This window comes from Apodemus sylvaticus, chromosome 11, assembly GCF_947179515.1.
Source record: "Apodemus sylvaticus chromosome 11, mApoSyl1.1, whole genome shotgun sequence".
NCBI lineage: Eukaryota > Metazoa > Chordata > Mammalia > Rodentia > Muridae > Apodemus > Apodemus sylvaticus.
In genome coordinates, this window is record NC_067482.1 from 23,796,671 (window position 1) to 23,816,121 (window position 19,451).

General features: G+C 38.9%; 1 protein-coding gene across 1 annotated transcript in view; it reads left to right on the forward strand.

Moving 5' to 3' along the window:
• Tmprss11a (transmembrane serine protease 11A) overlaps window positions 1–19,451 on the forward strand; it is a 56,000-nt gene that overhangs the window by 20,928 nt on the left and 15,621 nt on the right. The window contains exons 4-8 of the mRNA XM_052199694.1: window positions 3,528–3,595; window positions 6,958–7,118; window positions 12,725–12,763; window positions 14,970–15,141; window positions 17,290–17,549. Coding sequence (XP_052055654.1) covers window positions 3,528–3,595; window positions 6,958–7,118; window positions 12,725–12,763; window positions 14,970–15,141; window positions 17,290–17,549 — 700 coding nt within the window. The remainder of the gene's footprint in view (window positions 1–3,527; window positions 3,596–6,957; window positions 7,119–12,724; window positions 12,764–14,969; window positions 15,142–17,289; window positions 17,550–19,451) is intronic.

Sequence of the window (19,451 nt, forward strand, 5' to 3'; positions counted from 1 at the left end):
GGAGGAACACGCCTAACATTGACGTCTGGCCTCCAGATGCATATTACACACACTCTCTAGAATTTCCAATCAATGAGATAACATTATAACTGTATCACAGTACAAGGTACTAGGATCTGCTATTTATTTTTGGCAGACCTTTGCAGTTTCTGGCTCAGGTAGGCATAGGTCACTGGCCATTGTGATGAGGAGCTCTGAGTGATCAGCCTTAGTCCGGTTGGTACTGTGACGACATCATCAAGCTGAGAAGCTTGCCAGCTTAGGCGTACCCCTGATGCTGTGGCTCAATGCTGTGCCAGGAGGGCAAGTCACTTCCTCATCCAAATGATACAGATGGTAATAGTATTCACCTCTGATTGTTGATGAGATAAGCAAATGCACTCACATGCAAAAGAGTTTGAACTCAGAGCTCAACTAGCAAAACCAAGTCCTACACTTACCACATGGGGACTCAGGATAGAGCGACTTGCCACAAGGAGACAAACTCCTGGGGCAACACCATGAGGAGAAGGAAAAAACTCCTTCAACACGTCCACATGCAATTGTTCTTTTTTTGTATAGAAGCTTTGACCTCAGCCTATGTGAAGGATGCATTGAAACCTATCATCAAACATGAGGCTCTCTGATATAAAACATGAGGCTTTCTGATATAAAATTTCTCTCTTTTATTTATTCATTCTACAGCAACAGGCACTATAGCTACCATCACAAATATTACAGACTAGGAAAACAAAATCACCATGTTTGCACATAATTCTTTACAGTTCAGTAAAAGGAACGATATGCTTATTTTAATAAATATATGGATATGTAAATTGGCTAAGAAAAATCAAGACAGTAGAAAGTGAGATTCAAGTGAGGAGGGAGACTCAACTAAACCCCAGAGGATTTCCTGAGAGAGATCCGTAAGGATAATAGGGATTCAGAGAGGCGAGACTACCAGAAAGTAGAAGGACTCCATAGTTCAAAGGCCAAGTATGCAGGATAATGGAGGCCAGGACTGGTACCGGCATAAAGCAGGCTGAACCGACAGACTGGCAGGAGACTGGGAAGCCAATGGATGTCTGCTAATGTTGACAAAGCTTAAATGTAATGGCATCCAATTCCCCGGTTTACTGACTCCATCCCTGCAGCAATGGTAACTTAAATAAGCTTTACTAAACCTAAAGGTATTTTAAAAAATGATTGTCAACTGGAGAATTGTCTAAGAGGTTAGGAGGAGCATTTAACCTCTCTTCCAGAGGGTGTGGGTTCAGTTCCCAGCACACACATCTGATGGCTCCCAACTGCTTTAGATTCTATCTCTAGAATATTTGGTGCCCTGGTACTCCACACATGTGGTGCACATATGGGTGCGCCAGCACATGGGCATCCTTCTGCAATTAAAATGAGTGATTAGTTTTACGACTGTATATCCCACCATACTTTCTGTGGTGCCATTCTTACACTTAGGATAAAACAACAGAGTCTATTTTTTTTAATGGCACAATTTTAGTTCCTTTAGTTCTCAGGAGGTCAACTAACGTTGTTTTGGAAATAGGAGCCTGTATGAAATCCTCAGTAGAAGAGCTATCTGAGTTTTGCAATCTCGACCTAGGAATATCCTCCTGTGAAAACACAGATTACTGTCAAAGAAGAGGCCAATTAGGAAGGATCTAACAGAAAGGGCCCTTGACAAGTGCAAACAGCGACTTCAGGAGTGACTGGGAACGAGCTCAATGGCTGGGTGTATCTGTTTGAGTTGTCAACCTCTCCCTACCTTTTTCATTAAACACCCAACTAACCTCCAGTTGCCCTCTTAGTACTTAATCTCGGTGCAATTTGCCGCATTCCAAAGTCACTAAGCAGAAACTAAGTACTACCCTAAAGGGGTCTTTTGTTCAATATCAGGACACTCGGCTCCTAATTGCAAAGCTACAAATGCCCTGAAGCGACAGGTAGGAGTTTTAAGTCATTGGTTCTACTAGATTGTGTTAATGACAATGAATTTTTAGCAAACTCATTCATATCTTCGCTGGAACAAAAAGAACGTGTCCTAGAACCCGGGATTTCATAGTACTGATAGAGTATGTAGGATGAATCAAATGACTCCTATTTTATGGAGGAACTGAAAGGGATAAAGTAATGAAAGTCCTGGCTCCTAATGAAGCATCTATACAATTTTAAAAGTGGTAAAGAAGTCATAACTTGATCCACTATTCCTAAAACATCTTTCCTCCATTTGTATGTCTTGCTCTTTTAAAATTAAAAGTTTCATTTCCTGACCTTGCCTTTAGGATTTAGGACTTTGGTTTTCTCTCCTCCTCCTCCTCCTCCTCCTCCTCCTCCTCCTCCTCCTCCTCCTCTTCCACCTCCTCCACTTCCTCCTTTTCCTTCTCCTCCTTTCACCTCTTCCCCTTCTTCCTCCTCTTCTTCCTCCATTCATTCCTCTTCCTCCCTCCCTTTGTCCCTCCTTCCCTCCCTCTCTCCCCTCTCCTTCTTTCTCTTTTTCCCTTCCACATTTAGTTCATCTGGTTTCTGTTCAGCAAGAGCGAGGGTACCTACATTCAGATGACACTATGGCCACCAAATGGTCATTAGAGGGTACTGAAATCAAACACACTTGTGACAGACTACAGCATCTTGATGTAGCAAGCTTGAAACTGCATACTTACCTTCTTTCTTTGTGGTATAAAGCTAGCTCCATAACTTTTACTTGACATTTCAACATTATCTTACCCATTTCTTGTTAGTCTTAGAGTCTACAGTGAATTTAAAAATCTGTTTTTCCCTAATACCCAATTCTCTGTATATGTCATAAATAAAGATCTACAGAGCAAATGATTATGTGTTAAAGATACTATACATGAATGGCAATGTGGTTTTACATTTTTTATTATGTACTTCTGTGTGAAAAAGTCTGTATAACATTTCCCTTAAACATGAATTATTTTGCTTATGTGTTTTTTTTCAGAATTAATCTGAAATGTACAACCGTAAGTTACTAAAAACTGAAAAGTTATCTTGTTTTTAAATTTGGAAATTCAGAAGAAAGAGAAACTCTTTTCGTAGATCAAAATGAGAAAGAGGGTGGAATCAGGGTGGGGTTATCCAGAATGTTTGCATGAATATTTCAGAACCTTTTTTTTAAATGTAAAAGCTATACACTCATGGGAAGTTCCAAATTCATTTTCCTCCCCTTTCCTTCAGATATTTTGCAATGAGATTTTTCTCTATATAGCAAACAGTTGGAAAATAATACAAAATTATCTGATGTTCATTTAAAAATAAAATACAGCCCTGGTAAAGTACACTAAAAGACTCAATAAAAAGCACGCATTTTAAGTGCCATCACATATACCTTGTGGGTAAGAGCTATATTCTTTGTTAGTCTTTTTTTTAGAGGAGTAAATAATTGAATTATTGCAAAACAAATCACTAACTTTAATCATATCGTTACTGCGAAAATTCAATTTGTTTACCTTTAATAGTTTTATTACAAAATATCCTACTAACACATTGTTTTTCTTTTTTTTCAATAATGGCAGGTAGATGAAATATTTATAGATTCAGCCTCGAATAAGCGCTACGTCAAAAACCACGAAGTCAGACTAACGTATGTATATTTGGGCAAGGGTGTTGTTGTGAGCCTCCAGGGACAAAGGGAAAGGACATGGGGCCCTCACATAGTTTGTGTCTCTAGACTTTTTATGGGGAATCTTCAGAAATATTGTCTCTATAATAGCCTCAAGATATAGGACTGAACCCATCCTGAAAATTCAGAAGCTAAGATGTGGGAAAAGAGTAGCGATATGCCGATGTTACCCCAAAAAACGGTTACAACTGATAGAGCACTCAAGCCCTACCCACTGGCTGCACCACCCAGAATCTGCCTTAATCCGCAGCCTTGGGTAAATCCAGACCATGTCTCTGCATGCACCAAGTCTTATACTTCTGACAGATATGGCGTTTCAAAAACACCAAGAAGGTGAAGTTTACTAGAAAATGGGATCATAAGTTTTACCCGTAAGCAAGCCCCAGTGGCAGGCAACATGCCTAAAACAAAAGACAATGGTGTTGTAATAGATGCTCCCTTTTGCCTGGGTGGGGAGGCACGACTCGTATCAGTTGCTGAAATTACTCAGAGGTTTCAACTTTGTTATTAAAAAAAAAATCACACAGGACAGACAGGCACAAACCCAAGAGTTTGTATGAATCATTTCAAAGAGAAAAAAGATACTCAAACAAAGATGTAATTTATGAAACCCACGACTTTGTACAACAAACACATACTAAAAAAACTTGGTGAGAACAACTAGAACAGTTGGCTGAATTTATTGCAAGGGAAGGGTGGCCACCATTTTTACTAGCAATAGACTGGTGCACTGTTGAAGACTCACTAGAGTTTTGTACATGACTCCCAGGAGGAATTTTTAAAAATTTATTTTTATTTACTCTAATTAGTATTTTGTCCGGAAGTCCATGTTCATCACTCCTGCCCCGTGCCCTTGGAGACCCGATCAGAGCAAGGAATGGCTGTGAGCCCACATGAGTGCGCAGGAAACCGAACTCTGGTCTTCTGCAAGAGCAGCGAGCGCTCTAAACAACTGACCCATCTCTCCAGCCCCTGCATGAAGTTGTTATAGTATGGTTGAACAATATAGGACGTAAAAAGAATGCAAATGCTGGAACTTTCTACATTTTATACCCTCTGCCTTTGAATTCTAATTTTTTGTAGCGTTTTAGTGATGCCATAGACTGAGAAACTCCTAATTTGTAGCCAGTTTTGAGTATGTTATTGCTGTAGACATTAAACTCAGTAAACTGTCTTAACTCCTCTTATTTACGATGGAAAAATATTCGGGTCCCCATTTGCCAATTTAACATTAAGTTTTAGTTCATTATACTACCCTATTCTAGAGCCAAAATGCAATGTCTCAGAATTGATATCACTTCCTTAATTTTTAACCAAAAGATTCAAATAGATTAGACTTAGGATTTTTTTTTTTAGAACTGTCGTTTCATGGCATAAAAATAGGAGGAATGAAAGATCATTTAGGTATCATTTTCAACTTTAAAAGCACCTTGAATGAACCACATAGGAATATTTCGCTGCATATAAATAGAAAGACAAGGCAGTACTCAAAAGAAAATGTCTAGTATTTTTGTGTGTGAACATCTAAGTCAGGTTAGTTGCACATAAAGATACACATGCTGAGGGTCCCAAACAAAACCTCAGTTCTTACTCCCTTCCCCCTCAGTTCCTTCCTATCCCTCCCTGCTGTGAGTCCCTGGGAGGGTTCACTTGCACAGGTGATTGGCCTTAAAGACATTTAAGGAAGCAGGCATCATCATCCTGAGGGCCAGAGACCACGCACCGCTGCCTTCAAATATCTTATGTGGAAGAAGGAACTGATGCTTAAAAAATGCATTGAAACTGGCTGCTCTAAGCTTTCTGGCATGGAAAATTAAAGGGTGGGCAGTTGAAGTTCTCCATAAACAACTTTTAAAATAGAGCCGAAGAAGGAACAGTTGCTTTAGCCAAGCAAAATGACCACACCTTAATGACTGTGCTGCGGTCGGGGAAGCACTTCTCACTGATGCTGTGGAGGAGCAGCAGCGAGGATGTGAGATACCTGATTCATTCCCCATGAGAACAGGAGGCTTCTTTCAGCCCTCGGATATAGGTTTATAGGGTTTAAGAAGCTGTTGCAAGAACAGTGCGTTTTATCACATCCTACAATTCCTCCGGTGTGCCCACAACATTTCTCTTACACATTTGTGCTCTCTTTTTCTATTATTACATGTGTATATATGTGTACTGGCTAGTTTTGTGTGTCAACTTGACACAGCTGGAGTTATCACAGAGAAAGGAGCTTCAGTTGGGGAAGTGCCTCCATGAGATCCAGCTGTGGGGCATTTTCTCAATTAGTGATTAAGTGGTGAGGGCCCCTTGTGGGTGGTTCCACCTTTGGGCTGGTGCTCTTGGCTTTTATAAGAGAGCAGGCTGAGCAAGCCAGGGGAAGCAAGCCAGTAAGAAACATCCCTCCATGGCCTCTGCATCAGCTCCTGCTTCCTAACCTGCTTGAGTTCCAGTCCTGACTTCCTTTAGTGATGAACTGCAACGTGGAAGTGTGAGCTCAATAAACCCTTTCCTCCCCAACTTGCTTCTTGGTCATGATGTTTGTGCAGGAATAGAAACCCTGACTAAGACAAATATGGATACAAAACACACACACACACATTCAGTTAGCATTACCCATATACATAGCATTACCCATACATTCACATAGGTATAGGGCTGACCTCTGGCATATGGGCAGCCTCTAAAGAAACTCATCCCTGAGGAAAACTGACTCTTCCTCCTCAGCGGCTGTTGGCTGCCTGTAGCTCTGTAATTGCAATGCAGGTCTTAAGGACCCCTTTCCCACCAGTACTGTTGACCGTATGGTCTTGTACAGAACTTAGGCAGTCAGCCATAGCTGATGAGAGTTCTTGAATATAACATCTGTCATGACCAGATGACTGTTTTGCAGCTGACTTCCTGATTCTCTGGCCCTTATAATCTTCCATACCCCCTTCCATGATATTCCCAGAGATTTGGATATAAGGCTTGTTTCCCATTTTAGAACCGGCACCTGCAGCTGGCTACTTACTCTCTGCATTCGGAACAACTGAGAAACAAGACCTACACAGATGGCAAAGGCCCGAGACAACCAAACCTTTTTACGAAATAAAAACACATGTCTTCAAGTTAGGGGGTGCAGTCAAAATATTTAAAAAAAAAAAAAGCTAGAGGCAGAAACAAGGGAAATGCATTTAATCAGAGAGTAGTATACGGAGCAGCAAGGGTGTGAGCAGATTGCCTGGCGCTTGGCATGCTCGACACCTGAGGCAGAGATCGGGAAGTCACAGGGAAGACCGTGAAACAATGCCCATGCACCCTTCGAATGTGAACCCTGCTCTCGTGTTTCCCAGACCAGAAGAGGATGACACAAAAGCAGACATCGTTATGGTGTTCCAGCCTCGCTCTACAGGGCAAAGGACCATAAGAAAGCAGATGACCCACAGCATCTTAAATCAGAAGACAAGGAACGCAAGAGCTCTGCCCGCTGATGTCTCGCTGGTTCAAGTCAACGGTAAGTAGGCCGATTCCCACGGGATACAAATTCTTCCTGCGCTCATAAACTCACTTGTCATTCCCATTCCAAGTAATAAGAAATCATATGAAAAAATTCAACCTAAAGATGAGGCATTTTAAGTTTTGATTATTCTCTGATGAAAGCATGTTTGACATTAGTCATCAAGTGGTTTTCCTGGAAGTAACTGATTGGTGCTCATCTCAATAAAAGCATCTTTACCACAAGCAAGGTTAATCCAACCCAGCCACTGCCTCAATGATTAAGCAAGTGAAAACCTTAAGCAATAATTGATTACTGGGTGGGACCTTCTAAAGACACAAACTTATCTGTAGCCTTTAAAAACATAGGTAGTTTCTGTATTTGATTGTGTTAGGAAGTTTTTATTCTTCTTCCTATAGTATTTGGAAAAGAGGTTACCTGTGGTTAGAGCTCCTGGAGTCATCTGATAAATAACGCCTTGCAACTCAGTGGGAAAAATAAGTCACTGTAACTTATATGTTTGCATATTACTCCACTTGTTTCTTCTCTGTTTATCTTCACTCATTATACTAATATTACCTCTCTAATTGTAAAAAAAAAAAGCCCATCTCTATCAAGGTCCATCTGTACACTTCACATACAGTAATTAATTTAATTTATGTATCTTAATGAACTATGGAAATTCTATTACATTGCTCTTAATTTTTTAAGGAAAAGAATAATTAAAAGGAGCCAAGTTTCAAATCTAGACATCTAATTTATTGATGGGCATAAAGAAAAGGGAACTTTGAGCTTAAACAAATGTTGGAACCCTACGATCTTTGTCTCCTGGAAACTCATCCTTGTATCAGCATAGTTGAGACTCTGGGGAGCCCACATAACCAGAAACCTACTTGCCCTGCAGACTGTGCAATCATAACACGTACTTCCAGCAAACAGGTACAGATTATCTCATAAACTCCACTGGACACCAGATTTATGACAGTAAGAACAAGTGGTTTGTATTAGAAATAAAACAGGGTGCCCTGCCCTTGTAAGGGTCAAGCTGACTTTTGAAGAGGAAACCTCATTAGGAAATGAGCAACCAAGGTAATGGATGAACAGGTGCTTGCTCATATGACATGAAATCAGTTACTAAGAGCATACATCTACGGGCCCCTCCCAACAGGAAGGAAGGAAGGAACATGCCAACATTATGATCCATTTTAAATGTTGGCCGTTGTGAAATGATGTCCATTCTGATGAGCTACATGACAGGCTGTCTGTAACTTCCAATAATGAGTTAAATGTTCAGGAACTCTAAAACCTGCAGTATCCAGAGGTGAATCTGGACATGGTCCTTGGCTACCAGGCCTTCATGTTCTGTATGGACTCAGCTTGTAAGTTTCATGTACTTTAATGATTGTACTGTATTAAGAAGAAGAAGTTCCTACAGAGAACCTGATTTGAGTTACCTAGTTCTGAAGTCTCTTCATTACCTCAGTGTCTGAGGAATTGCCCACCTGTGTGTGTGCATCTTTTTTAAAAAAACCTACAAAGTGCAATGGTGATGTTTGTTCTTCTTGACAACACAGAAGTATGAGGAAAATAAATAGGAAATTAGAAAACACAATAGAACACCAGAAAACTATTGCTTCAGGCTATGGTAAATAGTACGCCCTTTGGAAATTGATTGACTAGTAGGAGAAAGAGCAAGAACTATAAAGGCTTCAGAATTTCCAAATGCACAGTGTTTATTAGCAGCTAGAAAAGAACCATAGCCTATAGAGCTCATATGCCCAGTCTTTATGGGGCAGGAGTGTATGTGTGTGTGAGTGTGTGTGTGTGTGTGTGTGTGTGTGTGTGTGTGTGTGTGTGTATTTAGGTGAGAGGTCTTTCTATCTCTTTCCACCTTGTTTTTTGTTTTGTTTGAGACAGAGTCTCCTGCTAAATTTGGAGTACAGTGGTTTCGAGTAAACTGTCTTGGTCGTAAATTAAACGGATCCTACTCTTTCCACATCCCCAGTGCTAAGGTTGCCATATCGAGATTTTTACATAATTATTAGAGCTCCAAACTAGGGTTTTCTTATGTGAATGCTAAGAAAATTTCTGACTGAGCCCTCTCCCATTCCCTACTAAGGCAGTTTTCACAGGTACAAGCAAACTGGAAGCTGCTAGGAAAGAAAGTCACGTTTCTTTCAGAGGGTTGTTCCTGGTGAGTTGGCCACATTCCTGTATAAGGCCAAACATCCAAGAATAGATGGGCAACAAAAATGGATGAATGTGAAGGTGAAGGGAAGAAATAAAAAAGATGGAAGGTTTGGTGGGTAAGGAGGAGGTGTGAATCAGGGAAGGAGGTGGAGGAAAGGTAAATATGATCAAAACACATGGTACAAAATTCTCAAACAACAAATAAAACTATTTTCTCAGAAAACACTTTATTTGAGACCCATTCAAAAAATTAAAAAATGACAGAACTTAAGTTAAATCTACACATAACTTTTCAGCTCAAAATTCTTCCATACTTTAACAAGAATCTATTTCATTTGATTAACTAAGTGTGTAGTGTGGATCTGTCACTACATAAAATGTTGGGACAACAAAGGTACAATCAACTTCTTTGTATCTCTAGGGTCACTATAGTTACAAAACAGCTGACTGTGTGTGTGTGTGTGTGTGTGTGTGTGTGTGTGAGAGAGAGAGAGAGAGAGAGAGAGAGAGAGAGAGAGAGAGAGGGAGGGAGGGAGGGAGGGAGAGAAAACGTGCCCTATTTCCTATCACAAGGGCTGTAGTCTGCAAAACCACTAATGCTGTGGATTTTCTTGCCTCCAAAAAGTGTCAGAGATGGTCACTTTAAGTAAAATATCTTTCATGCCTATTCTTAGAAAGAATAAAGTATTTTATAAAAATTGGAATTAATCATCTAGGAACTGACAGATAACATTTTAATACAACATTTTCCCTAACAAATTTGTTCTTAGCAATCCAATTACAAAGCCAAGTATGGAGGTAGATGCCTTTAATTCCAACACTCAAGAGGCATAAGTAGGAGAATTTCCCTAACATCAAAGCCAAGCCAGTATAAATAGTGAGTTTCAAGTCAGCCAGAGCAATGGAGCAAGATTCTGTCAAAAATAAAAACAGAAGAAGCAGAAATACTATTTCCAATGATGCTACTGTAGTGCCTGCCCCTGAGTCATTCCTGAAAATGGGCAATTTGTATTTCCCTGATACTAAATCAATGAAGATCTCATCAAAAAAAATTCTAATGTGTGACCATGGGTCTTGTATCTTACTTGCTACTCAAAAGCACCAATGATTTAATGATAAGTTGTTAGATTAAGGGAAAAAAAGATGTGTTCAGAAATTTAACCGAAGCAAAGACACCAGAGCCTCTGTCTTAGTTATTTGTCTATTGCCATGACAAAGCATTGTGGCCATGGCAACACTGAGAAGAAAGAGTTGATCAGAGCTTACAGTTTCAGAAGGTGAGTCCATAGCCTTCATGGTGGGGAGCATGGCAGCAGGCAGGCAGACATGGTACTAAAGCAATGGCTGACAGCTCACATCCCAAAATGGCAGCCATCAGTCAGAGAGAGAGAGGGGGAGAGAGAGAGAGAGAGAGAGAGAGAGAGAGAGAGAGAGAGAGAGAGAGAGAGAGAGAGAACTAATTGGAAATGATTCATGTTTTGAACCCACAAACTCTGCCCCCAGGGATATCATTTCTGCCAAGGCTACACCTCTTAATCCTTCCCAAACAGTCCCACTAATGGAAACTAGTTATTTAAATACACAAGACTACAGGGTGCCATACTCACTCAAACCACCACAGGCTCTTTCCAATAAATATCATCCTTTTGTTGGGAGCAAGAACCCAACTTATCTAGGGAGTTGTACAGAAGCATATCAGATAGGTGGGCACCAGGAGAGTCACAAATTCAGGATATACTGTTGAACAGACTACTGATATACTGCATTGCTGCATGGTCTGGATTCTGTAAATGTAAAGAAAAGTCGCTGATAAGAATTGTAATTAACATTTTCTTTGTACCCTTTCCAATGAATCATTAATTCTGTCATTATTATCAAAACCAAAAGAGCATCTTTTCTCAGAATAAAAGGGGTAGATAGCAAATGGTCGCCTTCCCTCAGAAACCTAAGGGACATAAAGACTAGCAACTTTCTTCTAGAAGACAAGGGAGGAAACAGTCAGTGGATACCAGTCTTTCAGTGACGTGTGTGTGTGTGTGTGTGTGTGTGTGTGTGTGTATTGTTCAAGAAACTTACAAACTACCAAACTACTTTAGATAAAAAATTGAGTTTCTCCCATAGGCTAAGCATTGAGCACTTGAACGATTGCATCTTTAATGTGACTGGAGGATGCCTTCAAGGATGATATGCTTTATTTCCATAAGTTCCTACTTCATAAAGTCCATTGTCAAAACAACTCCTATAACTCATATAGGACTTATAAAGAGTTAGCAGAATGACAAATTATTGCTTTCCTCAAAGAGAAATAGGTGGCAAAGACTATTTCTGAGAAACAGGGCCCTGTAGTTTATCACTATCTTATTCTGAGTCCCTTTAACTAAAATATCACCAGTTTTATGCAACTTTCTACCATCACATTTCCCAAGTGTTATTTATAAGTACAAATTATAAATATTTATTATTTCCAACATGTTATTTCATATATACCTAAAGTTCATTTCCTTTGTTAGAAATGAGCAGAATTTGACCTTAAAGACCATCTCTCACTATATTCAGCTCATATAATATAATGATACATAATAGTTTTCATTTTCATTTTTGCTTATCTTTTGAAAAATGGTCTATCTTGTGATTTTTTTCCTGAGACACAGGCATGTACCGCTATGCCTACCTAAGATATTTTCTTAATATGCAGCATCTAATTAGTTAGGAGCATATCTGAGAAGTACTTTAAACACAATTTATGTTGGAGCTTCTTTTTTTTAATTTTTTAAAAAAATCTGGGTATTTTGTTTTTGTTTTTTTCTTGAAGATTTGATTATTTTATGTATGTGGGTACACTGTATGTCAGACACACCAGAAGAGGGCATCAGATCTCATTACAGATAGTTGTGAGCCACCATGTGGTTTCTGGGATTTGAACTCAGGACCTCTGCAAGAGCAGTCACTGCTCTTAACCGCTGAGCCATCTCTCCAGTCCCATGTTAGAGCTTCTTAAAGTCTTTTCATCCTAAACTCCTTGAGAAAAACAAGCTTATATGTAATCTTAAGTAAACAAAAGAGACAAAAGCAGGCATGTTTTGGTTGAAATAAATTGTGAGTCCTAGGGGCCCGTGTAATTATTCTCTCTTCTCATCCTACAATGGAATCCAAGAGGATTTACCCTACACTCTTGGAAAACCACAGTTCTGCATTAACAGAAACTATTTACAGGTTTTATTCACCGACTATTTTTGTCTAACACAATGAGTAAGACATTACCGAGATAATTAGACGTTGCCTCTTATATACCATATATGTTAAAAACCCAGTGTCCTAACTTGTCTGTTTGCTGACCTATCTAGAATCCATGGTTAGTAGCCTCTGGAAATTCCTGGTTGTTATGATGAACCCAGAGACCATGAAGTCAGCTCTTACTATATTTTGGGTTTGAGCAGTATGCTTGTCAGCAGGGAAACTAACCGTGCAATCATGCAAGTCTAGTTAGCTTATACAAACAAGTTCAGTTTCTACATCAGCAATGGTATCTTCAAATATCAGATCACAATTTCTCATCCACATTCACCTATTCATCTCACAGAATAATAGACAATAGGATGCATGTTTTTCTAATTCACTAAGAAAGTTAAAACAAAATTATGTTTTCTGGTTTTGAGTGGGCTAAGTTTTAAAAAAGGCTATGAGACCTGCTTTCTGCTGAAATTAAGATGATAGAAGGAGATACAAGGGGAAGAAACAAACCTATTATCTGAGAGTGACTATGGAAATATATTAGTTTTAGCTTCATGCCCAGAAGTGACTTTATCAATTCATTAAAACTCACTGTGGCTTGAACTTTGAAAGGTTTTACAAACATGGTGTCTTAGTTAGGGTTTTTCTGCCGTGAACAGACACCATGACCAAGACAACTCTTATAAAGGACAACATTTAATTGGGGCTAGCTTACAGGTTCAGAGGTTCAGTCCATCATCAAGGTTGGGGCATGGCAGTGTCCAGGCAGCTGTGGGACTAAAGGAGCTGAGAGTGCTATACAGTCATTCCAAAGGCAGACAGGAGAATACTATCTTCTAGACAGCTAGGAAAAGGGTCTCTAAGCCCACCAGCACAGTGTCACACTTCTTTCAACAAGGCCATACCTGTAACAGTGTCACTCCTTGGGCCACGTATATTCAAACCACCATATATGGTAAAGAACTTGAACAGTGAGTCATTCTTTTGCTTCTGTGTCTTGCAAACACCCTTACTACTTTTTTCTCATTTCTCTAATACTTTTTAACATCTGCTAATACAGCGTCAAAAGCATTTCAGGAGCAGTCACATACCACTGTGACTAAGACATGATCTTATTTAAACCACTGTTCCAAAATAAAGGAATAATAAATCAGAAGAATAAATCAGGAATAAATCAGAAGAAATGCTAATATAGTATAGTAAATGATTTAAGAAAATATACAGTTCTTTAAGGGTCTATCAGAGTTAGCTAAGCTGGTCTTGTTGTGATATAAAATAATTCTTGAAATGGTAAGAAGAGAGTCCATGAATCAAGTGACTGGTACTAGGTATACAGGACAAGGAGACCAGGCAACTGAAGTCATCATCATTTCCTACAAAGTAAAAATGTCTGCTTGACTGTAACAAAGACTTGGGACATGGGTGTGTGGGAAAGCAATGTGACTAATAGTCATATATTACTAGAATCCCCTGGAAAGAGTTTTACTTTATTTGGAGGGCAACAAAACTTTCCCATATTTCAGAAAGGCCATTCAATGTCCAGTGCAGCCAATAGAATGTAGAAGGACAGGACTGAAATGAGGAAATGATGGGGGAACTCTTCTGTTCTTTCAGATGAGAAAAATGGTTGTCCACAGGAGAGTCATGGTAACATGATGGAGATTTCCAAGATGGCCATGTTGGAAATACAATCAACACACATAAAATTATTTTTTCTCATTTATTTGTTGAGACTGGAGTCAACCTACTAAATTTTCTTTCTTTCTTTCTTTCTTTCTTTCTTTCTTTCTTTCTTTCTTTCTGTCTTTCTGTCTTTCTTTCTTTCGTTTTCTAGACACTATGAACTTAATAAACTTTTTGTCTTCACAGCAGTCCTGAGTTTTACAAAAGCAGCATCTGATGGAGTGCATGTTTGTTCTTGTTGGTGGTGGATGTCATGTTTATGTGGAAACATGGAAACCTGCATCCTAATGAATGAATGACTAGTCATGATGCATTAATCCTTGGACACCTTAGACTGTAGTCACTCTAGAAAAGTAGACATCAAAGGGGTTTCCACCAAACAGGCCACAGCTTAGCTGTCTAGAAGGAGTTGTCCTTATGATGAGGACTCCATGGTAAGAGCCCAACACTATTGGATAACCTAGACTGCAAAACAATAATCTTGGTGGGAGCAACTAGAGTAACTGTATAACTACCAATTGTGAATCCATGGGGCTGATACTGTCAGTATGTTATAGTTTAGTAAAGCTTCATTAACAACAGATATTCACATATACAAAGATGGGGGGGGGGAACAATGTATCAATGCATAAGGAAGCACAAAGAATGAAAAGCAGTCATGCCTAAAAAGTAACAGGTGTGAGGTCTACATTGTAGCAGTCTGTGGGATCCTCTGCATTCAAAAGCTAGACAGACGTTTCTTATAAGTGGTTTCATCTCTTTCAGATTGTGGCAAGCGAGTTATCCCATTAATTGCCAACAGAATAGTGTCTGGAAACCCTGCAGTCAAGGGTGCCTGGCCTTGGCAAGTTTCCCTTCAGCGCAGCAACATGCATCAGTGTGGGGGCACGTTGATTGGTAACATGTGGGTCGTCACTGCAGCACACTGTTTTAGAACGTAAGTTATTGAACTGAAGTCATTCCCCAGTTTTGTTTAAAACTGTGAGTATTCCCATATTCTAGTACCAATCAAGTAAATAAGAAAATCTTCCTGATCTTTTCTAAAATGATGTACTTGCAAACTTATTTAGAAAGTTTGGTGGGAATAAAGGAGTAATGAACATCACCCCAGAATCTATTAATTTATTTAGCCTTCAGAGTTTAACTAAAGAAATTGCAACAATAGCAAAAGTTATTCTAACACAACAATTTACTGATAAATCCAGCCCTTTATTAATTAATACTCTCCACTTAACATTAGTGCCTGCTTCACTAACTGCTTGGTCAGTATCATGAGGGTGCTAAGTAATAAACTAATGATGACATCATCAAGGAGTGCAAGGAGTGGGTGACCATCGCAGAACTGCTCAAGTCAAATTTAAAGCACTGACATTGTTCGCCAAAGTTTGATTATGGTTTGCATTACATCTTTAAAAAATCAAAGCCAGGATATATGACTTGTGAGACCTAAGGTGGCCATATCTTACCTAGGAGAGTTAATTCTGAACTGGGTGGAATACTTACAGAGAGTTTGACAAGATGAAATACTGTTGTTACAAAGTCTCAGATGCATTGTAAGCAACAGGCAGTACGCCATCTGCCTTGCCACTCACAGAGCAGTTTACCGAGCAGCAGCACCCACATCACTAAGGAATGGGTGAGATATGAAAATGGTTAAACCTTATCCTAGAACTACAGACTCAGGAGCTGCATTTTAATAAAAACCCCAAAACATCTGTGTGCCCATTAACATTGTCCCACGTGATGCAATCTGAGAAATCTCTAATACGGATAATAGATTTGTATTAACTGATCTGAAGTCCTGTCGTGTTTCTGGAAGAGACTTAGAGAGTCAAGAAAGAACTTGCCAGCAGGCAGAGCGGCTCAAAGATGAAAGGGATGCCAAGGTACACAAAAGGATTCCTAAGAGGAGCAAGCCTCCATCTGCAGAGGGATCGAGCAGAGGCACTGGAGAGCTGACAGTGGCTTTATAGCAGCAAGCCGCACAATTGTTAAGCTCCACACTGCTACAGGCACTTGATTAGACACTTCAAAATTACTCTATATAATTCTTAGAACCTGCCCTCCAGGCAAGGCCTGATGGGCAAGCTCTTTCACTGAGATGTGAATCTAGAGGTACTCAAAAGTACAGACTTATAAAACAAACAACAGAAAATACCGCTTTATTGTTCATTGTTTAACAACGTATCATTAAGAGTGAACACTACCATATTGTTTCAATCTAACATTGAGTAAACATGAGAATTCATTACATGAAAGATTGATATCTCAAAGGGATATTCTAGTACCACAAGATATGCATACATAAGTGAGACTATGTAACTCCCTCTTTTGAAACATCAAAGAATTCCACTCTCCCTTAAATAGGGCGCAAGCATTTTCCCACTCCCTGTAAGATATTCTGGTCTTTCTTCCTTTCCAGAGTCATCTCCCACTGTTATTCCATCGGTGCTGTAAACTGAGACCCACCTGGCCCAAGTCCCATCTGGAAACTTGTCTCCCTAATCATCTCTCTATTAACTGATGACTCCCCATCAGCCATGACTTACCCTAAATCTACTGTTCTTAAAAAAAAAAAAAAAAACTTAACAAAACAAAAACAAAAGCGAAAAACAATGCCTTCCATATCATCATACTAGTACATTACACATTGCCCTGTCTTATTTTATTAATAGTCTTCAGAACTCATATTATTTGTCAACATTTTAAAGTATTTTAATAATTTTTTTTCTTTTCTTCCAAAATTCACATTGAACTGAAAATTCATGTTTTGTTCACTTCCTTCACCTGCATGATTAGAAAGTATATGCTGAGGGAACAAGCAAATAATATTATGTGCACTTTACAGTTCTAAAACTCCATAATTAAATATTAAATTTACCAGCAATGAACTATTGGTATATGTTCTTATATGTAAGTCATGAGTAACAGGCATATTTAAATAGCCAATGAGACTATAATTGCAACCAACTATTGTCAGGGTGGTATGTTCTATTGTATTAATTTAAATAAAAGTTGTTAATTCATCTAAATGCTGTGGTTAACGACTACTGTGCATCTCATGTTTGCTGCTAATCTTTTCTAGCAATGCAAACCCTCGCCAATGGACTCTTAGTTTTGGAACAACAATAAATCCTCCCTTAATGAAAAGAGACGTCAGAAGAATTATTATGCATGAAAGGTACCACCCCCCAGCAAGAGACCACGACATTGCTCTTGTGCAGTTTTCTCCCAGAGTCACTTTTTCAGATGAAGTGCGACGGATTTGTTTGCCAGAACCCTCTGCATCGTTCCCACCAAATTCAACTGTCTACATCACAGGATTCGGAGCACTTTACTATGGTGGTGGGTACCTCAGAACAGCAAGCAGACCTCTCAGCTCTTTAACAGAGTACTTTGATCATGTGTGTTGTGTTGTGTTGTCGTTTCTTGTTCTTTTCCCTACAGCTCCTTATGGTTAGTTAGTGCTCTTGTTTTACAAATGACAGAAATCCAACGCAAAGAAAGAATGCAAATTTGGCCCTTGTGATTCAGGAGTCCCCTGTGGGAATTTTGATGTAAATGTAAGCAGAATGCAGAGTTTAAATGATGTTGCTGAACCCTAGACCACTAAATCTTTGTACCTCCAAGTCCTTTTTCAACCCCAGGTTAACATCACCAGCTGGGACTCCAGCTCCACCCAGTGGCAGAAGTGGCTCACAGGCGGTCCAGGAATACCGGATTGACTGACCAATTTAAATATTTTTGTGCCTATGCAGCTAGTTTAATGGTGGCTAAGAAAAAAAAAAAAAAAACAATGTAGAGATAAATCTTCAAAACCTTCTTCCCCTCCTTAAAACAATCCAACTTTATTACTAATCTATAATGACTGTTGCTGAATGTTTTCGGTTATTCTCAGGCACACTCTGGATTCTAGAATGTGCCTTGGGGATATAAATAAAAATCGCTAAAGAGTTTAACTATCGTCTTGAGAAAATGAAAAATGGGAAAATCTATTCAAAGATTCAGCCTATATTATGTATGCACAATGAACTTCAAGGAAGAGGACTCTAATCTCAGACTCTACCAAGGAACTGTGAAAACACTTAGACATCAACAGGAACAGGCTTTGTAGACTTTCGATTTAATTCAGATATTCTCTGCAGCTCAGTTTTATCTTAGGCATGTTGGATATGCATTGCTTTCTTCCTGGTCAAAGCAATGATTAAAGAAAATATTACCCATTGTTTCTTAGTTCCAGCTGGATAGTAAGGCTGGTATCATACCATGTCTGCACATTAATGGGTTCTCTCTGCAACATAATTATGAAGACTACCTCTTGGTATAAGAATATCCTCTTCTAGCAATAGTTTGAGGTTGGAACAGACATATACCTGACAGTACATTGTGACTAAAAACAAGTTAAGACATTTTAAAAAAAATAGTCTCTCTTGAAACAGGAAGCCATGCATTAACTACAAGCATTTATTGCTTGCTCTCAAATAAAGTCCATATCCGTGTTTGTGAAGTCATCATTAGTAAATAGGAAATAGCTGAGAGCACACACAGTATGTTCTAAGACAATATGAACTCAAACTGGAAAACAATAACAAAAAAACAACAGAAAAATGTCCAAATGCTTAGAACTCAAGGAACACATTCATAAATGAAAGTCTTTGGGGAAAAACTCTTAAAAGTAACTAGTACCAAATTAAAAATACTGTTTACAGAGTGTATTTGTACATCAAAAAGAAGATCTCATATATATAAAGTGTTAATTTTAATAAACTATTAAAGATGAGAAAGATAATCTAAAACAAGCAGAAACAATAAAGTTGAAAAAAGAGAGAAAATGGGCAGATAAAAATGAAGTTCTTCTATATAAATCAACACTCTTTAAAGAAATGTCAGTAAGTGACCACAAAGTAGTTGGGAGCGATTTAGGATTTGGATGTGTAATATTGGATCTATGTTTTTTTTAAATTTTATTATATTTTGCCAAGTATTTGCTATAAAAGTAATTAGTTTATCAATTACCTAGAAAATATCAATTGTCATATCCACTAACCCTTCCCAGAAGTGGAAATGGAATTTAAACATTGAAAATACAGCCAGGCAGTGGTGGCACACACCTTTAATCCCAACACCTGGGAGGCAGAGGCAGGCAGATTTCTGAGTTCGAGGCCAGCCTGGTCTACAGATTGAGTTCCAGGACAGCCAGGGCTACACAGAGAAACCTTGTCTCAAAAAAAAAAAAAATACCTATAT